Consider the following 24175-nt stretch of genomic DNA (forward strand, 5'->3'; position numbering starts at 1 on the left):
GTACAGGCGCAGGTTCCGGGGAACAAGGCCTAGAATGCCGAGGCTCCTCCATCACGTCGGCCAACAGATGGAGAGAGGTGTTTTTTGTGCTTCTTATTTGACCGACTCAACGACTTTAAGTGAGAGGACAAAGACTTGGGGCTCTCAGAGAGGGTGCCCGGACCTTCCTCTCAACCGAGAACGACACAGTGACGAACGCCGGTTTAGGGAGTGCTCTCTCAACTCTTTTGGAGCCATGGCCTGGTAGTTGGAGCACAACTTTGAATCGCGGTCGGGCTTCAGGCACCAGAGACAAACCAAGTGATGGTCCGAGCACCATCCACAACCTGTGCAGCTAGCCTGTATGCGGGGGGCCTGTGGTGTCCTCCAGTGAGCCAAAATGTTTTGCGTGGCCGCCCCTAGTGCAATAGCGATGAGGCGGCCTCTCCGTGATTTCAAGGGGTACATCAAGGCGTTGGGCAACCCCAAAAGGATCTAGGCCGGGAACCGGGGAAGTTGGGTGTCTAGATGGGAGTCTATGTCATCTAGTATTGTGCTCCAGTACTCTTGCAGGCGGTCGCAAGTCCATAGCAAATGTTCCAGCGTGCCTTGTTCCCCACGCCCTCTCCAGCAGCGGTCGCTAATGCGGGGGTCAAATTGATGAAGGCGTACAGGTGTATGGTACCAGTAAGTGGCTACCTTGGTCCGGGTTTCAGTCAGGCCTGCATGATATGCGGAATGTCTAGCTCTGTGGTAAATACCGCTCCATTCTTTGGGTGTAAGGGCCCTCCCCAATTCCCGCTCCCACCGGCACCTACCCGCATTGTATGTGTAAATGTTTGTGAGGAGGAGATGTTGGTACAGGTCAGAGATTAGTTTTTTGTCAGATGTGCGGGTGACTAGCCACTTCTCGTAGGGAGTGAGATGACGTTGCACTCCCGGCCTAACCTCCGGGTGAAGTGCCCAGTGACGTACCTGCAAATAAGATAGCCAATCACCCTCTGGGATGCCATAGTCCTCCCTCATCTGTGGAAAAGAGAGGTACCGTTCAGATTAAAAAGATGTCCCAGGGCCCTGCAAGGAGAATGTCGCCAGGCCGCAAATGCCTTCGGATCGAGGCCCAGGGTGAAGCCGGGGTTAGCAAATAACGGTGTCAGAGGGGAGGGGAAGGATGTTAATTAGTGTTTGGTGGCGACCCGGTCCCACACCTCCATGGCAGTACCGTTGATCTGGGACGCGTAGAGATTAGGCGGTCGATGGTGCTTGGGGAGAAAGGGAATCCCCTGTAGGGGCATGCCCACCACTGCATGGTCCTGGAAGAGCCAGTTCTGGCCTGATTCCAGCTGATGCCACTCCACGAGACTGCGGAGCTGTGTCGCGTAAAAATAGAGTTGGAGATCGGGTATTCCTACGCCTCCGTGGCCAGGCGGAAGGACTGCAATGGCATGTTTAAGGTGTGGACGGCGACCCGGCCGGATGAAGCACGCCAGCTCGGACTGTGTCTGTTGGATCCAGCCCGCTGGTGGTAGTAAGGGGAGGTTCTGAAACAGATATAGTATCTGTGGCAAGAGTGTCATTTTGGTGGCGGCTATCCTCCCCAGCCAGGAGAGGGAATGGCGCTTCCATCTCCAGAGTTCTCCGCGGAGCTGCGTGCAAAGTCTATTATAATTCGCATTTATGGTGGCTGGGATGGTGGGGCCCAGGAGGACCCCCAAGTAAGGGACCTTGGTACTAGACCACTGCATATTGTGTTCCCCCTGCACTTTGGCTAGCGTCTCGGGTGACAGGGAGACATTGAGGGCGATCGATTTGTCAGTGTTCATTTTGAACCCGGAGGCGAGCGTGAAACTATGTAGTTCAATAAAATGTGCACGAAGAGATTAGACGGGATCGGTGAGGGAGAGTAAAATATCATCAGCATAGAGACTGATCTTGTGTGTGTCCCCCCCCAAATTTGATGCCTTTGATGAGGGCGTGTTGCCGAATTCTTTGCGCCAACGGTTCCATATAAAGGGCGAACAAGATAGGGGAAAGGGGGCACCCTTGTCTGGTCCCCCTGCCAATCGGGAAGCGAGAGGAGGTGTGCCCATTGACGCGCACCGTGGTATTAGGCTGCCTGTAGCAGTTCAAAATACGGGTACAAAGAACGTCCCCAGACCAAAAAGGCGCAAGACCTGTTCCAGGTAGGGCCAGTGCACCCTGTCGAAGGCCTTTTCGGCATCTATGGTTAATAGCATGCTATCTGGCCGCATACGCGACCCTGCTTCAATGAGGTGGAGGACCCGCCTAGTGTTATCGCTGGTTTGCCGCTGAGGTATGAAACCGGCCTGGTCCGGCTCCACCAGCTGTGGCATATAGGGTGCTAACCGGCTCGCCGGAATGCCTGTGTACAGTTTGAAGTCAATGTTTAAAAGCGAGATCGGTCGGTACGAACTACAACGGGTTGCAACCCGACCAGGCTTTGGTATGACCGAAATTGCGCCTACCAAAAGTTCTGCGGGAATCGCGCCAGGTTGGGCAAAGGAGTTAAAAAGATCCCGTAACAGGGGGGCCACCTGGTGACAGAATGTTTTGTAAAATATTGCCGGGTACCCATCTGGGCCAGGGGATTTCCCAAGCTTCAGGTGTGAAATCGCTGACACCACCTCCTCAAGGCCAATGGGTTTATCAAGGAAATCCGCCTGGGCCGAGTTCAGAGATGAAAGGAGCGTCTCCTGCAAGTATCCCTGACCTACTTGCGGGTCAAGGGCGTAGCCGGAGTAGAGGGCCTCATAAAACGCCCCAAAGGCCTCCGCTATCGCCTCTTAGTCTGATACTAAGTCACCTTGGGCGTTCTGTATGGTCTGTACCCCTTGTCTCTGGCGCTGCTCACGCAGCTTGTTCGCTAGCAATCGTCCGCATCTTTCCCCCCCTGCGTAATAGGCTTGTCGGAGACGAAGGGCCGCATATTCCGCTTTGTCTTGGTCCAAAGCGGATAGTATCTTTCTCTCAGCGCACAGTCGGCGCCAAGCCCGCGCTGCCCCTGTGAGTTGGTGCATTTGCTCCAATACGGCTACCCGCTGCACTATTTCGGCCCGTTTCTGCGCTCGCTCTTTGTTGTTGGCCATAGCGATAGATATAAGTTTGCCTCATAAGACAACTTTAAGGGCGGCCCACTGTGTTGCCCGTGTAGTGTCAGTGTTGTCATTGTGGATCAAAAAGTGTGTGATGGCGGATTTGATCCGATCTACTGTCAATGGGGTATGAAGGAGGGATTCTCTGAGGCGCCAGTGTCGTTGTGGGGTCGGTGCGGCTGGGAAAAGGAATGTGGCCACCACCAGGGAATGGCCAGATAGGGAGGCAGGCAAGATGTCTACTTCCAGGAGCAGAGAAAGTAATGGCGTAGGACTTATGGGCCCCTGAGTGGTAGGTGTATGCGGTACTGCGTGGGTGTAGGTGTCTCCACAGGTCAATAAGGCCCAAATCCCGGAGGTGTGCGTGTCCGGACTTGGAAAGGGCTCCCACTTGACCCGATCTTTGGCAGGAGCGATCTGCCGCGTTATGGAAGACTAAGTTAAGGTCGCCCCCAACAGTAAATGTTGTTCAGTGTTGGCTGTGGCTGTCGCTAACGCTTTCTGGAGAAAGGCTTCCTGCCCTTCGTTGGGCACGTATACAGAACCCACCACTATTGTCTGACCTGCTATTAGGAAGCGGTATACCAGTAGTCGACCCTTTATCTCCGCCTCTCGCTGGAGGACCTTGCCCTTACATGATTTGGATACCAATATTGCTATCCCTGCCACTTTCTTGGAGGAGGATGAGAACAGTTGCGTGGGGAAGGCACAAGATTTAAGTCAGTGCTAATCTTTGGGTAGTAAGTGAGTCTCCTGGAGGAGGCAGAGATCAGCTGTGGAGTGCTCTAAAAGGGACAGGACCGCTTGTCGTTTAATGGGGTTGTTGAGCCCTCGCACATTAAGGGAGAGAATTTTAAGTCTGGAGTGAGTCATCGTCTTTCACGGTTGGCTCCGGAGCTCTGAGTAGCCTGTGGGAAATAAAACAGAAAAGAAAGGTGGACAGAAGGGTGGCCCCACCTCCAACAAACCCTGCCAACAACCCCAGACCCCAACTCCCCCCCCTCCCATCCCAACCCGCTCCCCCCAGCCCCGTGTAGTACCCCAACTAGTGAACATAGTCCCAGTCCTGCCCTCATGAGGTGCAGGGCTGTGGTGAGTTACCTGTGTGGGCGTACTGCCACGTCGCTCCCCATGGCTCCCCTCTCCCCGCCCCCCAGACTCGCATAGTGATTGATGCTAATGGGTACTCCCCCCGGAGTTCAATCAATCTGAAGATGTGGTGTCCTTGACCACCTCTTGGATGGCGTTGTCCATCTCTTTCTTGATGGTATGTGCCTCGGGCTTCGAGCTCGCTACCGGCGAGCGCCGTCTAACAATTTGCTGCCAGCCATCCCTGGACGGCCGCCGGGGTGGTTTCGGTGATGTACCCTCCTCCGCCTTGGTGATGTCCAGTAGTGCGCATGTCTCTTGGAGGGAGCGAAGCTGGTGCAGGGCACCGTTCCACTTAAAAATCAGGCGGAAAGGATGCCCCCAGGCGTATGGGATCTCTTATCCTCTTAAAAAGTCTGTCGCAACCTTGAAAGCCTTACGCTTTTGGAGTGTGATTGCTAAAAGGTCTTGGAATAAGGCCACTGATTGTCCCCGAAACTGCAGGGGTTGCCGCCGTGCGTCCTTGAGGATGCGCTCTTTGAGAGGGTAGTCCAGGAGGAAGGCTAGAATATCCGGAGGCGGGGCAGATGCACGCCTTGCCAAACCCACTCTGTGAGCTCTGTCAATTCTGATCTCAAAGTCCGCCGGTTCCCCCAAAACATCCCGGAATAGGGCTTGCAGATAGCCCGTGAAGTCTGTTCCTTCTTCTTTAGGCGGGACCCCCCCCCGGACCCGAATGGTGTTCCGCCGGGACCTGTTTTCCAAATCCTTGGCGTGGGCTTGTAGGTCCACTTGTTGTTCCTTCAGGCATATTAGTTCCTGCAGCAGCTGTACTATTTCTTCGTCTCGTGCGCAATCCGCATCTTTGATGGTGGACACCCGTTCGCCGAGTCTGTCCACCTCGCTCCTGATCCCTCGGACTTCCCCGGCGACCTCCTGCTTCAGGGTGTGGAAGTCCTCACAGAGGGAGTTGAAGAGAGACTCTAGGAAGGATTTGGTGATGGGCACCTCACCCTCATTGGAGTCATGCTGGAGCTTGGGTGCCCCTGGGGACGACTGACCTTAGTCTCCTTTTGTCTGTCCTTTGCCTAACATTTCCGGGAGGATGCGGTCACCTTTCTTCCTCTGGCCCGCCATCGTGCGTCTCCCGTTGAGGTTTATGGCGCCTCAAACCCCCTTCTCCCTGCGGGTACTCCACCTGGCGTCCTTCACCGTGCTTGCTTACCACTACCCGTGGGGGGGGGGGGGGGGTCCCGACATGGACCTCTTCTCCTGGCACCCCTCACGCCAAGTTCACCATGGATACGGCCGCTGCACCGGGGCTCTCAGGTGCAGTGCTTCTTGTCCGGTGTCGGCCTGGAGCGCATGTGCGGGGTTTCACCCCCTCGAAGGCCCCCCCTATTTCGCCTCTCCTCGCTCCGCGATTGAGAGCCGCAAGGACCCCCGGGGTGCTCTTGTGAGGGCTGGCTGGTCGTGCTCCACGTGTCTACCGGGCCCCCGGTACCTCCGCCAGCCCCGGTCTCCTGTTCGGCTCTCCGCCCCTTTCTGGCCATGTGGGGGACTCCCAGTCCCTCCTTGATTGCCCCTGCGGCCTGACTCCAACACCCTGCGGGGCCCACTTATGGGGCCGGATAGCTCGTGTGGGCCCGGGCAACTCCGGTCTTAGGCGGCGATTTCGGCCTCGATTTCAGTTGTCTCTCTCGGCCCCAGGTTGTGCCGGCGGCCGCGAGGAGGGGGGGGCAACTCCGCCTCTCCCTGTTGCCTCAGTGGCCCCCTTCAGGCGTCTCGTGGGGCCACGCTGCGAAGCAGGCCAGTGCGGGCAGGCCCAGGCTCCCCCAGATGTAGGCCGCGTCCCCGGCCTCGATTTCACCTCTCCCCGCCGGCCACCATGGATGCAGGTAGCTGCGAGGGAGCCGCCTCTCCAGCCCTCGAATGTCGCCGCGGTCCCCTGCGGATGATCTATGGGACCCATCCGTGAATTAGGGCAGGGCAGGAAGGTCGCGACCCTCCCGGTCGTAGGCCGCGTCCCCGGCCTCACTTGCAGCGTCGCCACTCACCAACTCTCTCCGGGCCGTCCCCCAGCGCCCGCTCCCCGTCGCGGCACCACCGGAGGCAGCAGCAACGCCGCAGGCATCTGCGTCTGCAGTCACGGGGCCCCGGCCTCCTCTCCGAGCTCCACAGGTGCCGCAGCCACGGAGTCTCCCCTGAGCGTTCCCCCTCGCCAGTCGCCGCCTCCGGCGATCGCTTGCTCTCGCCCCCACTGGGCCGGGGTCATCAACATCAGCATTCAGAGCAGCCAGGGCAAGTCTTCTCTCTCTACCGCCCCCGTTGCAGCACTTTGGGGGGCGAAATACGGATAAAGCGGTCCGGGAAAGGCAGATGCCGAGGAGTCCTCAGGATGTGCGACCGCTCACTCCGCCATCTTGGCCACGCCCCCATGCTTCCTATTTATGAGGTAGTTTACATTGCATAAAGGAAACAAAAATGGTTTGTCAGAGTTCCGGATGATTTGAACTAGGAGAACGATCACACCATGGATCCTAACGAATGGAAATGCGTAAAAGTGATGAAGAGGTTACATTAAAGATTGAATTTGAAACACTCCACAGTATAATTACTCTGTGGAAAGAAACATAAAAGGGCTGGCTATCTTCATTTCTTGGGAGAACTGCTACTGCTGCTATTGGTGCTGCTCTTGCCGGCTGGCTGACTGTTTCCCTTGCATTTCTGGACGTGACATGCTGTGAGTCCAAACCTTGACTGCCCTGAGCTTAACTATCCTGGTTATCACTTTGCACATCATCGGCTGATGGTGTTGAATAGGTTATACCTTTCTGACTGAAGGGTTGCCTATTTACTGACTTTTGCACGCTGTGCATTAGTTCATTGATCTAGGTTTGCATGAAAGCTTGTATTGCATTCAGATCTATTGGAGGACCTCAAGTTCTCGAAGTGGTTGATGAGAGTCTTATGGTCTAAAACACTTTGTTCATTTGTATTATAGTTTAGGTTATGATTTATTAGGTACATTGTGAATGTATAAAATGTATGCCGCTTCCACTGGATCACAAGCACTAGGAGAGACAAGACTGAGTCACCCACAGGACCCCCAAAGAGATAAAGGAGAACACATGCCGAATTTCGTGATTTTTTACCTACTCCTAAACACACAGTGAGAATATTAGCTAAGGTTTCAGCTCCCAAAGAAATTGGACATGGTTCAGTTTGCATCTCTGGGACAGAACATAAGGGTCCGAGACATGTACCAGAGCCCTGTATCTGAGCACAAGCAGGGGTTCAAACATTTGGCAGCCTACACTCAAATCTGATGGGGATGTTCGGCTTACTTGAATTACAAAGGGCCGAGGGTAAGACCCTCTCCTTGGTGTGCACAGATCTCTCAGAAACTGCTTTCTTGGCAGGACTGGAATAGTTGGCGGACCTGACTAAGAGCTTTCTGGAAAAGAAAAGCCATGAAGAGGTGGAAGTGGCTGATCCTACAGGGGAGTGTTTATAGTAGACCGATATACCTGGGCAGGTTATTGGCAGTCTTGCAGGCCTTACCCAGGAATCTGTTTAGTTCATTATGAAACTTTGTTATTCAATCTGGCGCATTCCTTGGCCTTCTTTGAAACATTTTGTGTGTTCAGAGCTTGCGGCAGGATCACAGACATGTACAAGGAGCAGAGAGCATTGAGCTAGAAGACACAAGCCACAGTCAGCAGGTGAGGGGCATGTAATCAAAAATTCACTTGGCTTGACTTATGCTTTAGCTCTAAGGGCTAAGCCATGCCCTTAGCTCGGTTCTGATCTGGCTTTCTCTACTAATTCAATCACAAGGAGATGATGGACGCAGCGCTGAAACTTGCTCACTTTGCCACTGAATTCAAGAAAGCCTGACTGATGAGGGCTGTTAGCCGAAACCGGTTCCAGGATGCTTGTTTCCGGTCCAGGGAAGACATGGCTTGGCATTTCGGCTGGACTGTTCCCATGAGGCACAGGGTCAAGACTGATTTGCATATAGCTATGTCTGAACTGGGGTGGCGAAGTGAGCTGAAGAACGATGATGGATTCAACCTAGATTTGTGACTGGGGGTGAGTGTCTGAAAAGTTTCAGCACCCCGTCCATCATCTCCTTGTGTTTGCTTTGTTCGCCCTAATTTGGCAGGGTATGCCTAGACGTGGGTCCCTTGCTCACTTTGCCACTGGCTTCAAGCTAGCCTGGCTGATGAGGGCTGTTAGCCGAAACCGGTCCCAGGATACTTGTTTCCGGTCCAGGGAAGACATGGCTTGGCATTTCAGCTGGACTGTTCCCATGAGGCACAGGGTCAAGACTGATTTGCATATAGCTATGTCTGAACTGGGGTGGCGAAGTGAGCTAAAGATGATGGATTCAACCCAGATCTGTGACTGGGGGTGAGTGTGTGAAAAGTTTCAGTGCTCCATCCATCATCCCCTTGTGTTGGCTTTGTTCGCCCTAAATTGGCAGGGTATGCCCCGACGTGGGTCCCTTGCCCACTTTGCCACTGGATTCAAGTTAGCCTGGCTGATGAGGGCTGTTAGCCCAAAAACATTCCCTGGATGCTTGTTTCCAGTCCAGGGAAGACATGGCTTGGCAGTTCGGGCTGGACTATTCCCATGAGGCACAGGGTCAAGACTGATTTGCATATAGCTATGTCTGAACTGAGGTGGCGAAGTGAGCTAAAGAACGATGATGGATTCAACCCAGATCTGTGTCTGGGGGTGAGTGTCTGAAAAGTTTCAGCGCTCAGTCCATCATCTCCTTGTGTTTGCTTTACTCTATTAATTTCCTGGCTTGAAGACCTCTGGGTCTGAAACAGTGGAAAAATAGGTATTATGGTAGGTAGTTTCAATTTGTAACACCTGTTGTTTAGCTAACTGGCATTGCGACCTGTTATTATTCAAAATATAGAAATGCTTTGCAAACACATTTGAATAATCGCAAAAATCTGCTTGGTCACAAATTTCCAGGACTAATAGTGAAATTCTCTGTCATTGCCTAAATAGTCAGAAATTGTCTCCAAATATACGATCATGTTTCACTTTTCAAGCAGCAAACTACACTAGAAACTATCTTTTATCTTTTTTTTCTTGCTTGTGATTTAGACTTACCAATATACAGCAAAGCTTACCTGAATTCCAAAGTAAACTGTAATATAAATGACACAGACGGCCAGAGCTGATAATCATGGGGAAAGAGAAAAAGGTTTCCACAGAGGACAAAGCGCATTGTAGTTTGAACAGTAGCAAATAAGGAATACAATCATACAACAAACATTGGTGACTGGGCCCGAGTGACATGAACATCTATTAGAAGTTATGGGCTGTAATAAGAGCACAGTGTCAATAGGTAAACAATATTCAGATTATGTCGTGATAAGTACCTAGTCACCTTAGGTGCTAATTAGCAAACCACACGATGTGTGTTTGCACTGTACAAAGGAAAATCACGCACTCAAGCACACAAAAGTTCAATCATTGGAACACTGCGTTTCTACGGCTGAAGTTAGCCTAGACGAGTGGACTTATCAAGGTCAAACCCACATAATTTTCCCGGACTATAAAGGAATAGACAGGGGTTGGGGGCTACCCAGTAATACTTTTCAGGACTGGGATATTTTGGCAAAGGTTTACCACACACTCTAAGAAACTACTTAATGTAACTGAAGCTGTGAGGAGACTTCAGTACGCACAGTTACTCTATGCTTTATAGCCTTGAAAAAGTCCAAGAGGAAGAACACATGTTTGCTGCGGTGTTCTGGATCTTTCGCTCTGTAATCCTGACTTTGAAGTAAAGGAAGAATTAAACTTCATTTGACTGGATCTAGTCTCTATCAACGGCCTATCACTGGAAACAAGTTTGACTTCCATTGACTGAACTTTTGTGTGCTTGAGTGCGTGATTTTCCCTTGGGCAAATAAGGAATACCACAGTGCAATTCCTTGCTGGGCCCCATCCCTCCCCCTAAAACCTTGGTAAAAAACCTGGGAGTTTGGCTGGACTCCTCGTTAAGCTACCAAACCCACACCAAAAGAGTGGCAGCTACGTGTGTGGGCATGCTGAGAAGCCTCAACCCTATTCTCGGCTTCTTCGATCCCAAAACACGTCAGCTCATAGTCCAATCTATCATTCTCTCCCGGTTGGACTATGCTAGCGTCCTACTGTTAGGCGCTAACAAAACTGAGACAACAAGGCTTCAACGAATTCAGAATTCTGCGGCCAGGGCTATAGTCGGCCTTCCAAGAAGATGCTCTGCTAGAGCCACCATACAAAGACTCCACTGGCTCCCAGTGGAAGCTAGAATCCAATTTAAGGCCCTCACCACTGCCTTCAAAATCCTCAAAACAGATGGCCCTGTACTTCTCCGTCCGCTTCTACTACCCTACATCCCCCAGCGCAATCTGCGCTCCCTAGGTCAACATCTGTTAGTGGTTCCCCGCACGAAACTTTGCCGTATCGGGGTCGCTCCTTCAGAGTCTTGGGAGCAAAACTCTGGAACTCCCTTCCCCCGAAAATTTGTCGCCTTGACAATCTGTCCACTTTCCGCAAGGCAATTAAAACCCACCTGTTCCCACTGCCTTAAGCCTTCAGCCTCCCCCCCGCCCTTCTCAATAGGTTATGCTATGGTTTCTCAGCGCCGGGACGCCCCGTTGCTGGGGCAGCTGTCGCGCTTCAACAAACTCGTAACATAACATAACATAACATAACCTGAAAATAAGCCCTTCTTTTCTGTCATGACACAAACAGAAAGTGACGTCCATCTGCTGGATGCTCATTTGATAGTACGGTTAATATCTAAAAGAAGAGAGAGGAGGAAGGTCTCACCTGTAATGAGGCGGGGGAAGCTGCTGGATGACATCATGGATCCTCACCAAACGTTCCTCATCTGTAGCTACTGAGACCGCATCCTGTCAACAATGAAATAATCAGGGTTTACAATGTTGTTCGATCATTACAACAAGGAATAAAGAATGCAGTGCAAGCCACCCACTAAATAAAATGGAAACTACTGGGACATGACAGCAATGTTTAGTTCACCGATTACGAGTTTGCTTTGGGCAGACCTACATTGATTCTATACCATAACATTCTCTTTCATTGGCACAAAAAAGAAAGGAGTCGTGGGGGAGCACTTAAACGCCTAAGACATTTGTTTTCCTTCCAGAGTCAGTTGGCAGATTGGCATATACCCAAACCAGATTCCTCTACAAATGAGTAAGCTGTTAACCATGCTGTAAATGTCTGGTATTGAACTTAGGGATGTGGAAAAGCATCTGGCTGCTTTAAAATAGTAGGTGTTGTGGCGTATGTAGAACAAGAAGGTGGATAGGTCAGCCCATTGTATCCATATAATAATGGGGGTGTTTGCATAAAATCACTAGCCCATGAGAACAGTATTTCAAGAACTTTTTATCAAGTTTATATGAGCTACATCAAGGAACAATCCACGTTGTAAACAACGTAATCATTACACAAAATGTAAAAATAATGTAAAAAAATAACGTCTTGGCTGAATTTAAGCTGTGCACAAATTATGGCTCTGTTTCATTGGAAAATCTGCTTCTCTATCATTCCATTTCAAACAGAACACGAGCTGCCGTTCCCTCTAAAATCTAGATCAGGGATGTCCTTTTCCTATGTTGGCCAGCTATCCACCGTAAAGTTACATGTCTTCGATTTAGATTCACTGTATGAAATTTGTCATGTGGACATTCTCAAAATCAGGCACGGACCTAGCCCTCGTGGACCAACACTGAATACCCAAATCTACATAATACTGAGTGCGCATCTGCCTTCTTTAATGATTTCAGCACAGAATCATGAAGGCAAAAACAGAAGCTGAAGGGGGGACATTTTTCCTGGGAAATGTACTTCTAAAATACTGAGCTTCAAAAGTAAAAACTCATAATAAGTTCCTCATAAATGGGCAGTGCCGATTTAAATGTGATGTGGTCAGCCATATTCTCAATCACAGCTACATTTGTTCTGATTGAATGCCATCCGCGTAAGATGTTGGTCACAGCATCCTAGCAATGTAGCAAAAATTTGGAAAATATAATTCACTTTCATATTGCAGTAAGAGAAGACATAGCATTTGGTTTAAAAATCATATTGTTGAAGACCTAAAATAAAACTAAATGAAACTTCTACAAACACATGAGGTGAGGGAGGACAACCGGGAAAGGTGGGAGGATTTTCAGCGCTTTGGGCAAACTAAAGTGATGTCAGCTGGAAAGCTTCCCGGACGCTGAGGAAAAGCCTTTTTTTCAGTGATTTCTCACTAGTATAAATGACCTTATTTCACATTATGGACGTCTGCCCCTGACAGGGCAACTTAGAGGCAATTATATTATAAAGAATGACATGTTAGAAACAATTTACAACACTTGTATATTTAGCCAGAATTTAGGCCTCACACAGCAAATACATACGCAGTTCTTTGTGTGTTTCTGGATGGAACTCTTCCGAGTCCTCCAATATCTACAAGCACTTCCTGTTTTCATGAGTGTATAATGCCAACAGGCCCCGCCCTGGAACAAAAACATCTGCCACGTGCAGATGTACTTACCGAGAACTTCTCATACAGCTGGTAGGTCAGCAGGGGATTAGGCAGTTCTCGGAAGTACAGCTTACAGAGAGAGCCAACGCAGTGAATATCCTGGATGTAAACATCTTTTGTTAGGTCAGGAATCTGCTCCGAATCAAACTCGTGGCTGGGGAGAAAGTAACGTCACACATTATTGAAGGAAGTGCTAGGAAAGCGTTGCCAAAGTTCTGATTAGCAAAGAAGAAAACAGGCAGCTCGCAGGCCAAGGTGTTTGCAATCTCGTAGCTTTGCATTAATGGTCTACGGCGACCTGACAATACATAGGTGAAAACAAGCATTTACAATGCAACGGTTTCGCCTTTGCCAAAGTTAGAGCTATTGGCATTGTATCCCGAGCTACTATAAGTGATGTGATAGTCCATCAAAGACTGTCAGCAGTAAATACATCAGTGCATTAGGCAGGGTTGCCAGCAGTAAAGTAAATAATAAATAAACACTATAAATTTGCATTACATCTACATTGCTTATGCATAACAGCCATAGCAGCAGTCACCATGCACCAAGGTAACAATATGAGTGATACATCTCTCCAACTTAAATAACAGCTTTAAATTTATTTTGAAGATGTAAATGCTTTTTCTCCAAACATCACCCTGTCAGTTCTGAAAACACACACATTTTCGTCTCAAATATACACATTTAAATTTTGACAAACTAATAATATTTCGACCAAGCAAAGGCTTTCATGTTTAGTAGGCTGCACATAAGAGAACTACTCATTGGTAGGCGGCGAGCTACTGGTAGCTCACAAGCCACTTGTTGGAGACGCCAGGTTTAAGTAGAAGGGAAAGCACTGTTGTGGAACTTGGCTGGTTCAATGGACTATGGGAAATAGGGTGGCCGCTGTCAGTCCCGGTCTGAGGCTAGATTTACAGTACAAAGAAAGGGGAAGTGAAAGGCCAGGCCATGGCTATTCTGAAAACGTTGCCCCAGGGGTTACACGCCCTCTGTATCACGATCACCCGTCCCCTCACTCTCTTGTTCACTCTCTCTACACTCCTCCGAATCTCTTCCGTTTCTATCGCTATCTCCCATCTTCTCACCCCCCTCTCTAAGTCTTTTCCCAGTCGCTCTCTCTCTTCCCCTCTATTCACTCTCCCCTCTCTTCCTCGCCGCCCCTCTCTCTCCGGAGTTGTTCTATTTCTATCCTGCAAGCCTCTCTTCTTGTTCCGCGGTATCCATCAGGGATTCACCTGTTATCGAGCGAAGCTGGGCTGTTCAAACGTTTTGGATTCCAGCGTACCGCAGCAGCCCAGTGAGTACTGACCAGCGGTACCAGTGGGGTCTACAGTATGAGCACAGGAGCACTTGCAACTCTACATTTCGATTTCACACGTGCAGGAGCGCGCTGTCAATACTACATATTGTCGAGCGTAGGAGCGCTTACATTCCTGCATTCATTTCACACCTGCAGGAGTGCGTTGTCCTTTGTTGCCAATTGAGTGAGCACAGGAGCGCTCACCTTCACACATTTTATTTCTCACGCGCAGGAGCTCATTATCATATCTACCTATTGTGCAAGCGCAGGAGCCCTTGCATTCCTGCATTTGTTTTCACAAGCGCAGTAGAGGGTTGTCATTTGTTGCCGTTTGGGTGAGTGCAGGCGTGTTCACATTTACACATTTGATTTCCCAGAGCAGGAGCCCTTGCACATTGCATAAACCCTTATCAACCCTGGGGGAGCCTGAAGTGCCAGCACAGGAGCGCTTCCATGTATACCTTTCTACTCACACGTGCACAAGCACATTGTCTTTATTGTAGGAGTGACTCCAGAGGCTGTTCTCTTCACTGCTCCTTTCCTACTTGCACAGGAGCGCTTATCCTTTCTTTATACACAACCTCCAATGGCTGTGCTTCCTGCCTTTTCCTACTTTTTGTTTTCTGGTTCCTTTTCCCCTGAACACCAAACTTCAAGTTTCCTTCTTAGTGGATTACTAACTGAGACACCAGAGAACAACCCTGAGTTTGATGTCAACCATTTTTGCAGGTTGCTGTTCCCAGATGGGTTCCCATATAGCCACGTAACATATACAACCAGGTCTACCTACAAGAGAACAGGCACTACAATGTTTAGGATTTCCTCTCCCGACCCCAACCTACAACCTGGTCGGTGCCATTGCTATTACTGGAGGACGGCAAGGGATGGTGGAGGTTGTTCATTTCGCATCTGTGGGACTGCTCCCTGAGCATAAGGTAAGGCTCGCAGAGCCCCTTCCAGGTCCCTGCGCTGTTAGCTATGCACTCAAATAAAACCGGGGAGGCAACAGCATGCAATCATAACACAAAATCACGCTAAAAAAATGAGACACAATCAAGAAATATACAATAAATATACAATCTTCAAACCATTAGTACTGCTCTGCCCGTAGAGTGCGAAATACAAGAAAAATGTTAACTCGGTATTAACACATCCTAGTGTCACAGGAGTGTTGAAGGGAGGCTCCGTGAAAACTGGACTGTAATCTCTAGGCGAGAGGTAAACACTGAGAAAATGAATATTTTAGTGGTGTGGCCGCCACACTTTATCACTCTGATCAGCTGATTTACAATTCATCAGAAACGATTCTCAACTACGTCACATGAATGAAATGAAATGAAATTAGATTTGTTAAGCGCATGGCTGCCCAGGAGCGTCCCAGCGCTAATACACTCAGCTTTAAGATGAAGATTTAAGGAAGCGGGTCAAGGTTACACAACAGACAGCAAGCAGCTTGCTCTTGATTGCTCCCTGAGCTGCCGTTACTATTCCTATAATAACCTCTAAATCCGGCAAAAGGCACCAGCTGAGGATTTTGCATGGCTGACAGTCTGCATTCAGATGGAACCGAGCTGCAGCGACTGGAGGGAGCCATCATAAAACAATATTAATGATTCCTTTTCTTGAAAGTGCATTTCCTCTGGAACTTCCAATTTGTATGGTAACATCAGGCAAAGGACATTGTAATGCGTCTTGTGCGTGCCCCTGCATACAAAGAAACCGCATTTACGGGCGGGAACCTCGTCCAATATCTTATTGCTCTAAACAGAACTTGGGTAGATGTACGTTTTTTTGTTTTTCAAACACCCAGATCGATAGCACACCTAAGTGTTGAAGCATTTTTGAATCGTAAAACTACAGTAATAAAAGACAGCTACTACATCGATTACCGAAATCCAAAAATTTCCTACCTGTATATGAGATCACTTCAAAAGCAGCAGCAAGAATGTTGCAATGGCATCGTTCCCAAATTGATAAACTCGTGCACTGGCGCTGACCCGGTTTTATTGCATGTTGTCTAGCAAATCTGAAGATGGAAAACTAATTTGCAAAAGCACACGCTCTGCTGGTCAACTGCTGTAAACCCGAGAGTAATCCTCATGTGGAGAAAGATAATGAAAAGGAGCGAGAGCGTCCTGAAAAGGGTGAAGGGGGGGGGGGGGGGGTGGCGGGGGGTAGTCGGATATTATCAATGCAGTGTAAACAGGGACACTATTCCTAAAAGTATGAGTGGGGTGAGCGAAAAAGCATCCCTCAAAGAAAAAGGTGGAGAGAGAACCAAGAGACGAGAAAGCAGAGGAGTGAACTCTGCTGGGAGGGAGGAAAAACATCACATGAAACGATGTAGGAGTGAACATAATCGCAATCGGACAATGAGCTATCCGCAGTAGTGAAAGAATAGAAAAAGTAAAAAGAGGAGAATGAAAAAATAGGTCAAGAAACAGGAAAATATAAAAAGGATCGATCAAAAAGATAACAAGAAACAAGTCAGGTCCCGGGCCGGCAGCCAATCACAGCGCGGCCCGGGGAATGACGTCACAGGGGTGTCCCGGGCCGGCAGCCAATCACAGCGCGGCCCGGGGAATGTCGTCACGGGGGTGTCCCGGGCCAGCAGCCAATCACAGCGCGGCCCAGGCAACAAGGGACGGGACTTAAAAAAAGACACGGAAACGCCCCCGAATCGCGTTCCAACGGGGAAAGAGTGATTGACAGCCAATCTCTTCCAATGACTAGCCTCCATTCATGGAGCTAGCCAATGGAAGAAGGGGTGGGTTCAAGTCCCCCATACTGTTCTAACATGAGATTTCGCCTGCGCGAACGCTGCTGCGCAGCGGACGCCAGGCAAAACCTAAACTAGGTGAATCCGTGTTCATCACTTGCACACTTTAAAAAAAAAAAAACACGGGCAAACATAGTTTCCCAGGAGCACGTAAACAGGGCTAAACCAGTGTCATTACACCTGAACACATCGAGAGCAGCACCTCAATGTCACTTGTGTATCATTATGACATGTGGAGGGACATTTTGTTGAGGTAGGAACCATCGTTTATGGAAGCAAATTACTGAATGTTTCTAAAACTTTAACTCAACATGGCCCTAGAGTATCAGAGAAGGCATGTCCAGCACCTCAAATTGACGTCCTCTCGAACCCAGTGTCAGAACTCGAACCTTCCTACGGCTCCCATTAGTAATAATCCAGTCTGCCCCTTCTGAAGCCTTAACATAGCCTACTACGCATCATTTACATACTGCTATTCTGGCTCAAAACCCAGTCGCCCTGCAAGTACCAAGAAATCACTGTGGTTGCCATTAATGTTTTTGTTATTTCAACCAAGAATGCCAATGGCCAAAAAAAAACACAGGAATCAGAATGCAAAAATCACTGGAAGAAGTGTTTGCCTATGTTTAAATCTCTACCACTATCCTCTCTGTGTAAGTGCAAAGCAACGTTCCCATCTTGACATGGAGGGATTCTCTACACTATGATTTGTGGCTGTGAAAGGTCACCTCGCTTTTCGTCTACGGGTGTGCATCGCCCATTAATTTTGTTGCATAGCCTCCAAAACTGTTAGCACCCGTCCTATCTGGCTCCTTGTAGATTGGGTGCTCCTTGCTCTCTCTTCCAATGACACTTTTACTCTCTCTTACCATAGGACTCTAATTCTATGTCAGGACCGGAGGCTTTAGATTATGCTATCCTTTCTTTGCATTTATTTCAACAACTGCCATTTTCAAACTTCTTAAACAGACCACATTTCCCAAACACCCTCAGGAAAATGCTGGTCAAAAAAGAAACAAAGAAGGGACAACGCTTCCCCAAGTCCATGAGCCAATCACAGCACAGAATGTCCCATATAGTCTCCTCTCTAGCCACTGGCCGTCCTCTTTCTTTGCTGCTCGCAGCCCTCAGATAAGTGTTTTTTTCTGTTTTCTTCTCATGTGGCCTAAGTGTAACTGACCAGGATAACGCCATCGCGGGCCGCTTTCGAGCGCCCGCGTTTCATGTTGTGTGTTTTCTGCCAATAAGACGTTGTTTTCACTGCAGATTTGTATTCCTTTCCGATTTTTGCCCGCAATTTCTTATTTGCTTATGAAAGGCGGGGAATGTGAGGAGAACCCTGCACGCCGATTGCGGCTTTGCACGGGCACGCGGGGGTTTGTCTGGTGCGTTTGGTGACTCCGGTGGTTTGTTTACCGGCTTTCCTACATCGGGTTGCGGGTTCCGTGGGGGAGTCTACACGGCACAGAGTATTGCCGCCTGCGGCAGTGTGCGGCCAGCCCCCCCCGGTGTGGTGAGACGCAAGTGAAGAGTCTCCTCGTCTCGGTAGCATAGGACGCGCAGTTACGAAAATTACCATTGGTCAGAGTTTGTTCACTGTGTGCCCATTGCTTGTGCCCTGCTCCCTGGAGAGTTACGCCCGGGACGGGGTCTGTATTAACAAAACATTACATTTCTATTTGTAAAGCGCACTTTCACCCAGATGTCTCTTGGCGCTGAATAACAGATGTTCATTGGTACCCAACCCAATGGTACTCATTTTATCGACCTCAGATGGATGAAAGGCTGAGTGGACCCGCCGGGATTTGAACCTGTGACCATGAGGTCGAACACAGGCTCCTGCAATGGATGCATTAGTCCTTTGAGCCACCAGACCCGGTTATTAGTAGTGGCTGGCTCTTGACATTTAGGTTGAAACCTGAGTCGGTGTGTGTGTGAATGATTGCTGACGCCCTCTGGGTGTATTTTCCATAAAGCCAGCAGCACGTTAAAGCAGGATCTGCAGGGATACGCTCCCAGGCTTTTAGGCAGGAGTTGTAGTTGAGTGCAGGCAGTGTTCCTAGCTGTGGTCCCCCCCCCCCTCTATCCCCCCCCCACCCCCCCTTCAGTGCGTACCAAATTGGGGCTTGCCCAGTCTGATTAGCTGGTCACCAGCACTTTTTTTTTAAAGTTTATTAAAGAATATAGAATACCAGTACATGAAAGAAAAAGCATAAATACATACATGTGAGAAGTTGGCCTGATATATGATGTCTCCAGTTCTGGGGGCACCTTGTATCAGTCCAAACAATCCCTTATGGTGGTGGTTGTAAGTCAACCTTATAGACAAGCTATCCTAGGGGTAGCATGGACTAAGCAGCCTTCAGGCTAAACTCAAGATGGCATGTGAAGCCAGCTGTTTTACCAAATGCAATCCTGTAATATCAAATGAAAGGACACCACACAAGTTATATATTATAAAAATATATGTATTTATTACTAGAATAATCCCCTGTACTGTTTATGAGTATAGAAGCACAAGCGTTTAAACAAAAGCACAGTAAAACATATGAAAGTTGCACAATTATGGATGAGGCCAGGGGCCACTCAAACCATATACTAAATAAGTGGTATAAGTATCACTAATCGAACAGTGGTAAGGCCTAGGGCCTTGGGAATCGCTGGGACTAATCGGGACTAGCAATGATGAAGTCGGGAAAAGCCCGCGGGATTCGGGTGCAGCGTTAAAAGCACACGCATGCACCAATGCAAAGTCAATGGTGCGTAAAAGTTATCGAGTTACAGTTTTAGGAGTCTTCCGATTGGGCTAGAAGTACAAAACTTTAGACTTAGACACTAGAGGTGTAAACCACTACAGGAGCACCGGCGTTCAAGAGTTACCACACCCACAGGAAGCGGGTGCACAGGTGCAAAGTCGTGTCGGGTTTCGTTGTGTAGATCTATGGAGCCTGGAGATGAAGATGCTGCAGGCGGCCAGAAGAGAAGTGTCCGGTGTGATCCAAGGGTGGATCGAAGATGTAGAGTACCTGAAAGCAGAGTGGACGGACAGAGTCTGGGTCACTCAGCAGTGACCAGGGTGGAACCAGGAAGGAACCAGGCAATGTCAGGCGCAATCAGGTGGTTGTCGAGAAGCTTGTCTCTGCTGCCACGTGGACTCTGGGGCACCGAGGATGTCCAGAAGTGGATCACGAGCTGTCCCACGAAGGCTCTCGCTGTCTGCGGTGTCGGCTTCCGGATTGGAGCAAACAAACCTTGGCAAGTGCAACCCACGGAGGATTCGAAGATCGCTTCTTACTCGGACCACAAGGTCAGAGCGGGTGCTCCTTTTCAGGGGAGCGAGGGCCAGTCTGGAGCAACCAGACTAGCAGAGCAAATTCAAAGGTTTGTCGGTACTGGGGCCGCTAGCCAACGGGCAAGCGACCGGACCAACGCGTCGAGCAGAAAGATGCAAAAGGGCCCCACGCAGCACTCGGTGAGTGTGGAGGGGAGAGCTTTGGTGCAAAAGCTGCTCGGGCTGGGGCTTCTTAAACCCCAATGCACAGCGTCGAGGGAGCCTCGGGAGCTGCACGGTCAGCACTTCGTAGTTTTTCCAAGATGGCCGGCCCACGCTTCAGGTCGCCTCCACGGGTCTCAGACTTGCTGGGTCTGTGTATCGGGCTGTTGGAAGGCAGGAACGCTGGGTCTTGTCGATCTCTGTTGCTCGAGTTCCGGCGGGAACTGCAACAAAGCAAACGGTGAGGCGCTGGATGGTGCCTGTTTGCACAGGGTGGTCACTCCTTGACCACAAGGGAGATTCTTCAGTCTTCCACGTCGATTGGGATGTCGAAGGTTCCAGAGTTTTGTTTCAGTCAGGATAATCTGATGTGCATCTGCACAGCTCCTACCTTTATTCCAAATTGGATTACCTGCTAGGTCCCTCCTATGGGTGGGACCCAGGAAGGGGGTGGTTACACCCCTTTCCCTTTGTCCAGTTTCGCGCCAGAGCTGGGGCTGGAGTGCCCCAGCACCGGTTTGAACTGGACTATGCATGGGAAGCCTTGTGCTCCCCAGGCAGTGTCTAGTTTCATTCAACCCTCCCTGCTACAATCCACTATCTCCTGTCTGGGGTTGTGTGACACCTCCCTGTGACAGGATATCTATTGTCCAGGCCTCCCCTGCCGGAGTTTCGGTCAGCAGCAGGAGGTCAGACTCGTATCTGTGGCAGCAGCATCCATTTTGTGATGCTGGGGCTTTGGTTAGATTTAACCGCGTTTAAGCAAAGTAACATGTCTTCTCCCTCTAGAAGGGTGGAATGCTACCCCCGTCGCCAGGACTGGCAAGGTGGTAGTATTCTAAAGCGTATGACACCTTACATGACATGTTTTGATAAAGCCAAACCAAAGTTAGCAAGTAACAGCGAGGATTATAATGCACTTAAGAGTATACGGTATGGCAATATCCCGGAACAGCTAAGGGAATTGGTCCCAACAGCTGCAGACAGGCTCAGCTCATGCTAGAGCACCATCTCACATCAAACCAAGCACTCTGCCTCCAGGATTGTTAAGGCCTGCCATAGGAGTGACTTATAGGTATATATATATGTCCAGATATAGGTTTAGATATAGGTATACTATATCTAAGCAAGGGGTGATTACACGACCATGCCCCAGCTGAGTGATCAGCCAGTTGTGTCAGTTTGGATAGCCAGCCAGGGGTGGCAAAATATATGCTGCAGCCCCTGGTAGGCCTTGGATGCACCTATGCCCTGGGCACCTACAGGGGCTGATAAGGTGACCCAAGCCAATTTAGTTATGCACCTAGGGTGCATGGAGTCCATTTTAAAGAGAGAGCAGATAGCCTGGGGCCCCGATTAGCAGGATCCCAGGCCAACTAAGTCGAAAACCAGCTAAACACAAGGCAAAAAATCTGGGGTAGCCATAGTCAGGTATCCACCTTCCTACAATAAATCACAATGAAAATCAAAGGGGGGGGTAGAAAGAGGGAAAATATTACCTGAATCACAGTTCAAAATGAAATACCATTTGTAATAATAAATATAATATGATACATAAAGCAAAGTATCCATAATAAGGAAAAAGGAGTGATATTGGAAAGTACTCATTAAATCATATAAAAGAAAAAGGCAGCAGAGAGTTCATGGAGGTTTCCTATCTTCATCCGAGGTAATTATAGGAGAGGATGTTAAGGCTGAGGACGATACATATGAAAATAAAGGAAGCCACAAAAGATCCCTTTTAATACATAATGAAATAGGGGGGACATTACTGGTGTCCAATCTATGATGGAAACAAACAGCATTCCACCAAGCCCTAAAACTGACTTTCTCAGCTTGTTTCCAGTTAGAAATAATTAGGTGTAGGGCTACTGCTAGGAGCAAATCAAATAACGAGGGAGTGGAGGAAGAAAGTGGCCAAGAGGGTGTTAAGGAACCCAAAAAGACGTTGGAAGTGGAAAAAGGAATTTGGGTATTGAACATTTTATTTATTTTGGACCAAATCAAAAGCCAAAAGCGGGAAAGAGAGGGGCAATCAAAAAGCAAATGTTTTAAATCAGCTGAAGGTCCTTTGCATGACCAGCAGTCTGAGGAAAGGTCAGAAGAGAAGGAGGCTAATTTCATTGGAGTAAAAAGAAGGCGTTTATATATGAAATATAGAGTCTGAGTAGTGTTAGCGGCTCTTGACGTTTTATGAATTTTTAACCACAATTTATCCCAAAAAGGAATACTCCAACAATCCGCAAGATACTTTTCCCAGGCCAATTCACATTTACTTTTGGGTCTATCAGAAGAGAAAAATAAATTGCGATAAAAGGATGAGGCTGAAGTAGGAGAAGATAATAAAGGAAAGAGAGTAGTACATTTAGTAGGAATAGTGGGATTGGAAGGCAAAGAAAGAAGGTATTGCTGAAGAGAAGGAAGGAGTGATTCATATTGAGATCTACAGGAAGAAGGTAAAGAAAAGTTCAATTGAAGATCCAAGAAAGAACGCAGAAGATTGTTGGATACCAACTGAGAAATCCAAAGTAAACCTTTGGTTTTACATGATTTCCAATAAATGGTACGACCCTTAATGCGTAATAGGTGATTTGGTCCCCAGTACTTAACAAACAGTCTTTGAGCTGTGGAGGCATTAGATTTGGCGTTAAAAAAATTAATTTGGTTCAGTACACTTCATTCAAGTGTGAGCAAGTCTAACCAGGCTGACATGTAGTGGGAGAAGGATCCCCTGGCCCAGCTGCCTTGGGATGATGAGTTTTATGACGCTGTGGACGCGTCCATCTACCGGGCAGTTGAGTAAGTTATGGATCCTATGGAGGAGCGTTTGTCCAAGAAATTGTAACAGCTTTGTGCTTGATGGGCCCCAGGAGCGTCCAATGATCCATCTACATCAGAGATGTGGCGCTGGACTCAGCCCCCTGACCCTGTTCCATGGCCCAGGATAGAGGGAGTAGACCAGGATGCTTTCGAGAGGTTGCGTGAGGCTTTTTTGGCACACCGTCAGTCTGTGATTACCCCAGGGAATAGTGCTCCTGCCCCGACCGTTCCTACCCCGGTAAGTCCATCCCCGGGGGACGACACCCAACCAGACACTGACGAGTAGCCTGAGACCTCTAGACCGTGGCGCCCGTCATCGCGTGCGGGACTCTCAAGGGGCAGGGACTGAGTCGGACATTTTGGATCCAGAACTCATTATTCATCCCAGATCCTCGGAGTGGACCCCCTCTGCAAAGGTGGCAAGCTATGTGGCGGGCAGGATTCGGACACCCATGGGGAAAGACGTTCGTAGCCGGCTCCGATCGGAGTGTCCCCGTCCCTCTTTGGAGGGGAAAGTCACACAGACAACTGCGTTAGATCCCAGAATGGCAACCTTTTTGGCCAAATTTATTAAGGACCCAAAGAAAGGGATAGACAGATCAGGCGTGCCAAGATAAATTGTTGGACGCCTCAGGACCCCTAACCATGATCTCAGACATGGCGGACGACGGTTAATCGGCCGGAGCCCTTATCTCACCGGAGGCCTTTTCCGGATGGGCTCAGCCGGCCGGGGTCTTCCTCGGCAAAGCGAATTGTGCGCTCTCCACAGAGCGAAAGAGGTCATTTCTAATAAAAGTAGATCCAAAGCTCAGAGATTCAGCAGATTCAGAGGCAGGAGCGGTGGCCTAGGGAAGCCTATTTGGTCAGCCATTTATAAGTGAGCTGGGCAAGTTCGTGAACACGTTCACGCCATTGGATGAAGCCCAGACTTCTATAGGAAAAGTTTTTTCGTCCCGGGTTTTACGGGGGGCCGGGCGAGGCAGGGGCCCCTCGCTCGGCCAAGCCCCCCAGTACT

General features: G+C 49.2%; 1 protein-coding gene across 3 annotated transcripts in view; it reads right to left on the reverse strand.

The window, feature by feature from the left end:
- Positions 1–24175, reverse strand: part of ARHGAP32 (Rho GTPase activating protein 32) — a 1359293-nt gene that overhangs the window by 302880 nt on the left and 1032238 nt on the right. For all 3 annotated transcript variants that reach the window (XM_086956893.1, XM_086956892.1, XM_086956894.1), the window contains 2 exons: positions 12772–12916; positions 11028–11110 (listed from right to left, as the gene is read on the reverse strand). In XM_086956893.1, coding sequence (XP_086813019.1) covers positions 11028–11110; positions 12772–12916 — 228 coding nt within the window. The remainder of the gene's footprint in view (positions 1–11027; positions 11111–12771; positions 12917–24175) is intronic.

The sequence above is a fragment of the Lissotriton vulgaris genome, chromosome 2_1 (assembly GCF_964263255.1).
Source record: "Lissotriton vulgaris chromosome 2_1, aLisVul1.2, whole genome shotgun sequence".
NCBI classification, from domain to species: Eukaryota; Metazoa; Chordata; class Amphibia; order Caudata; family Salamandridae; genus Lissotriton; species Lissotriton vulgaris.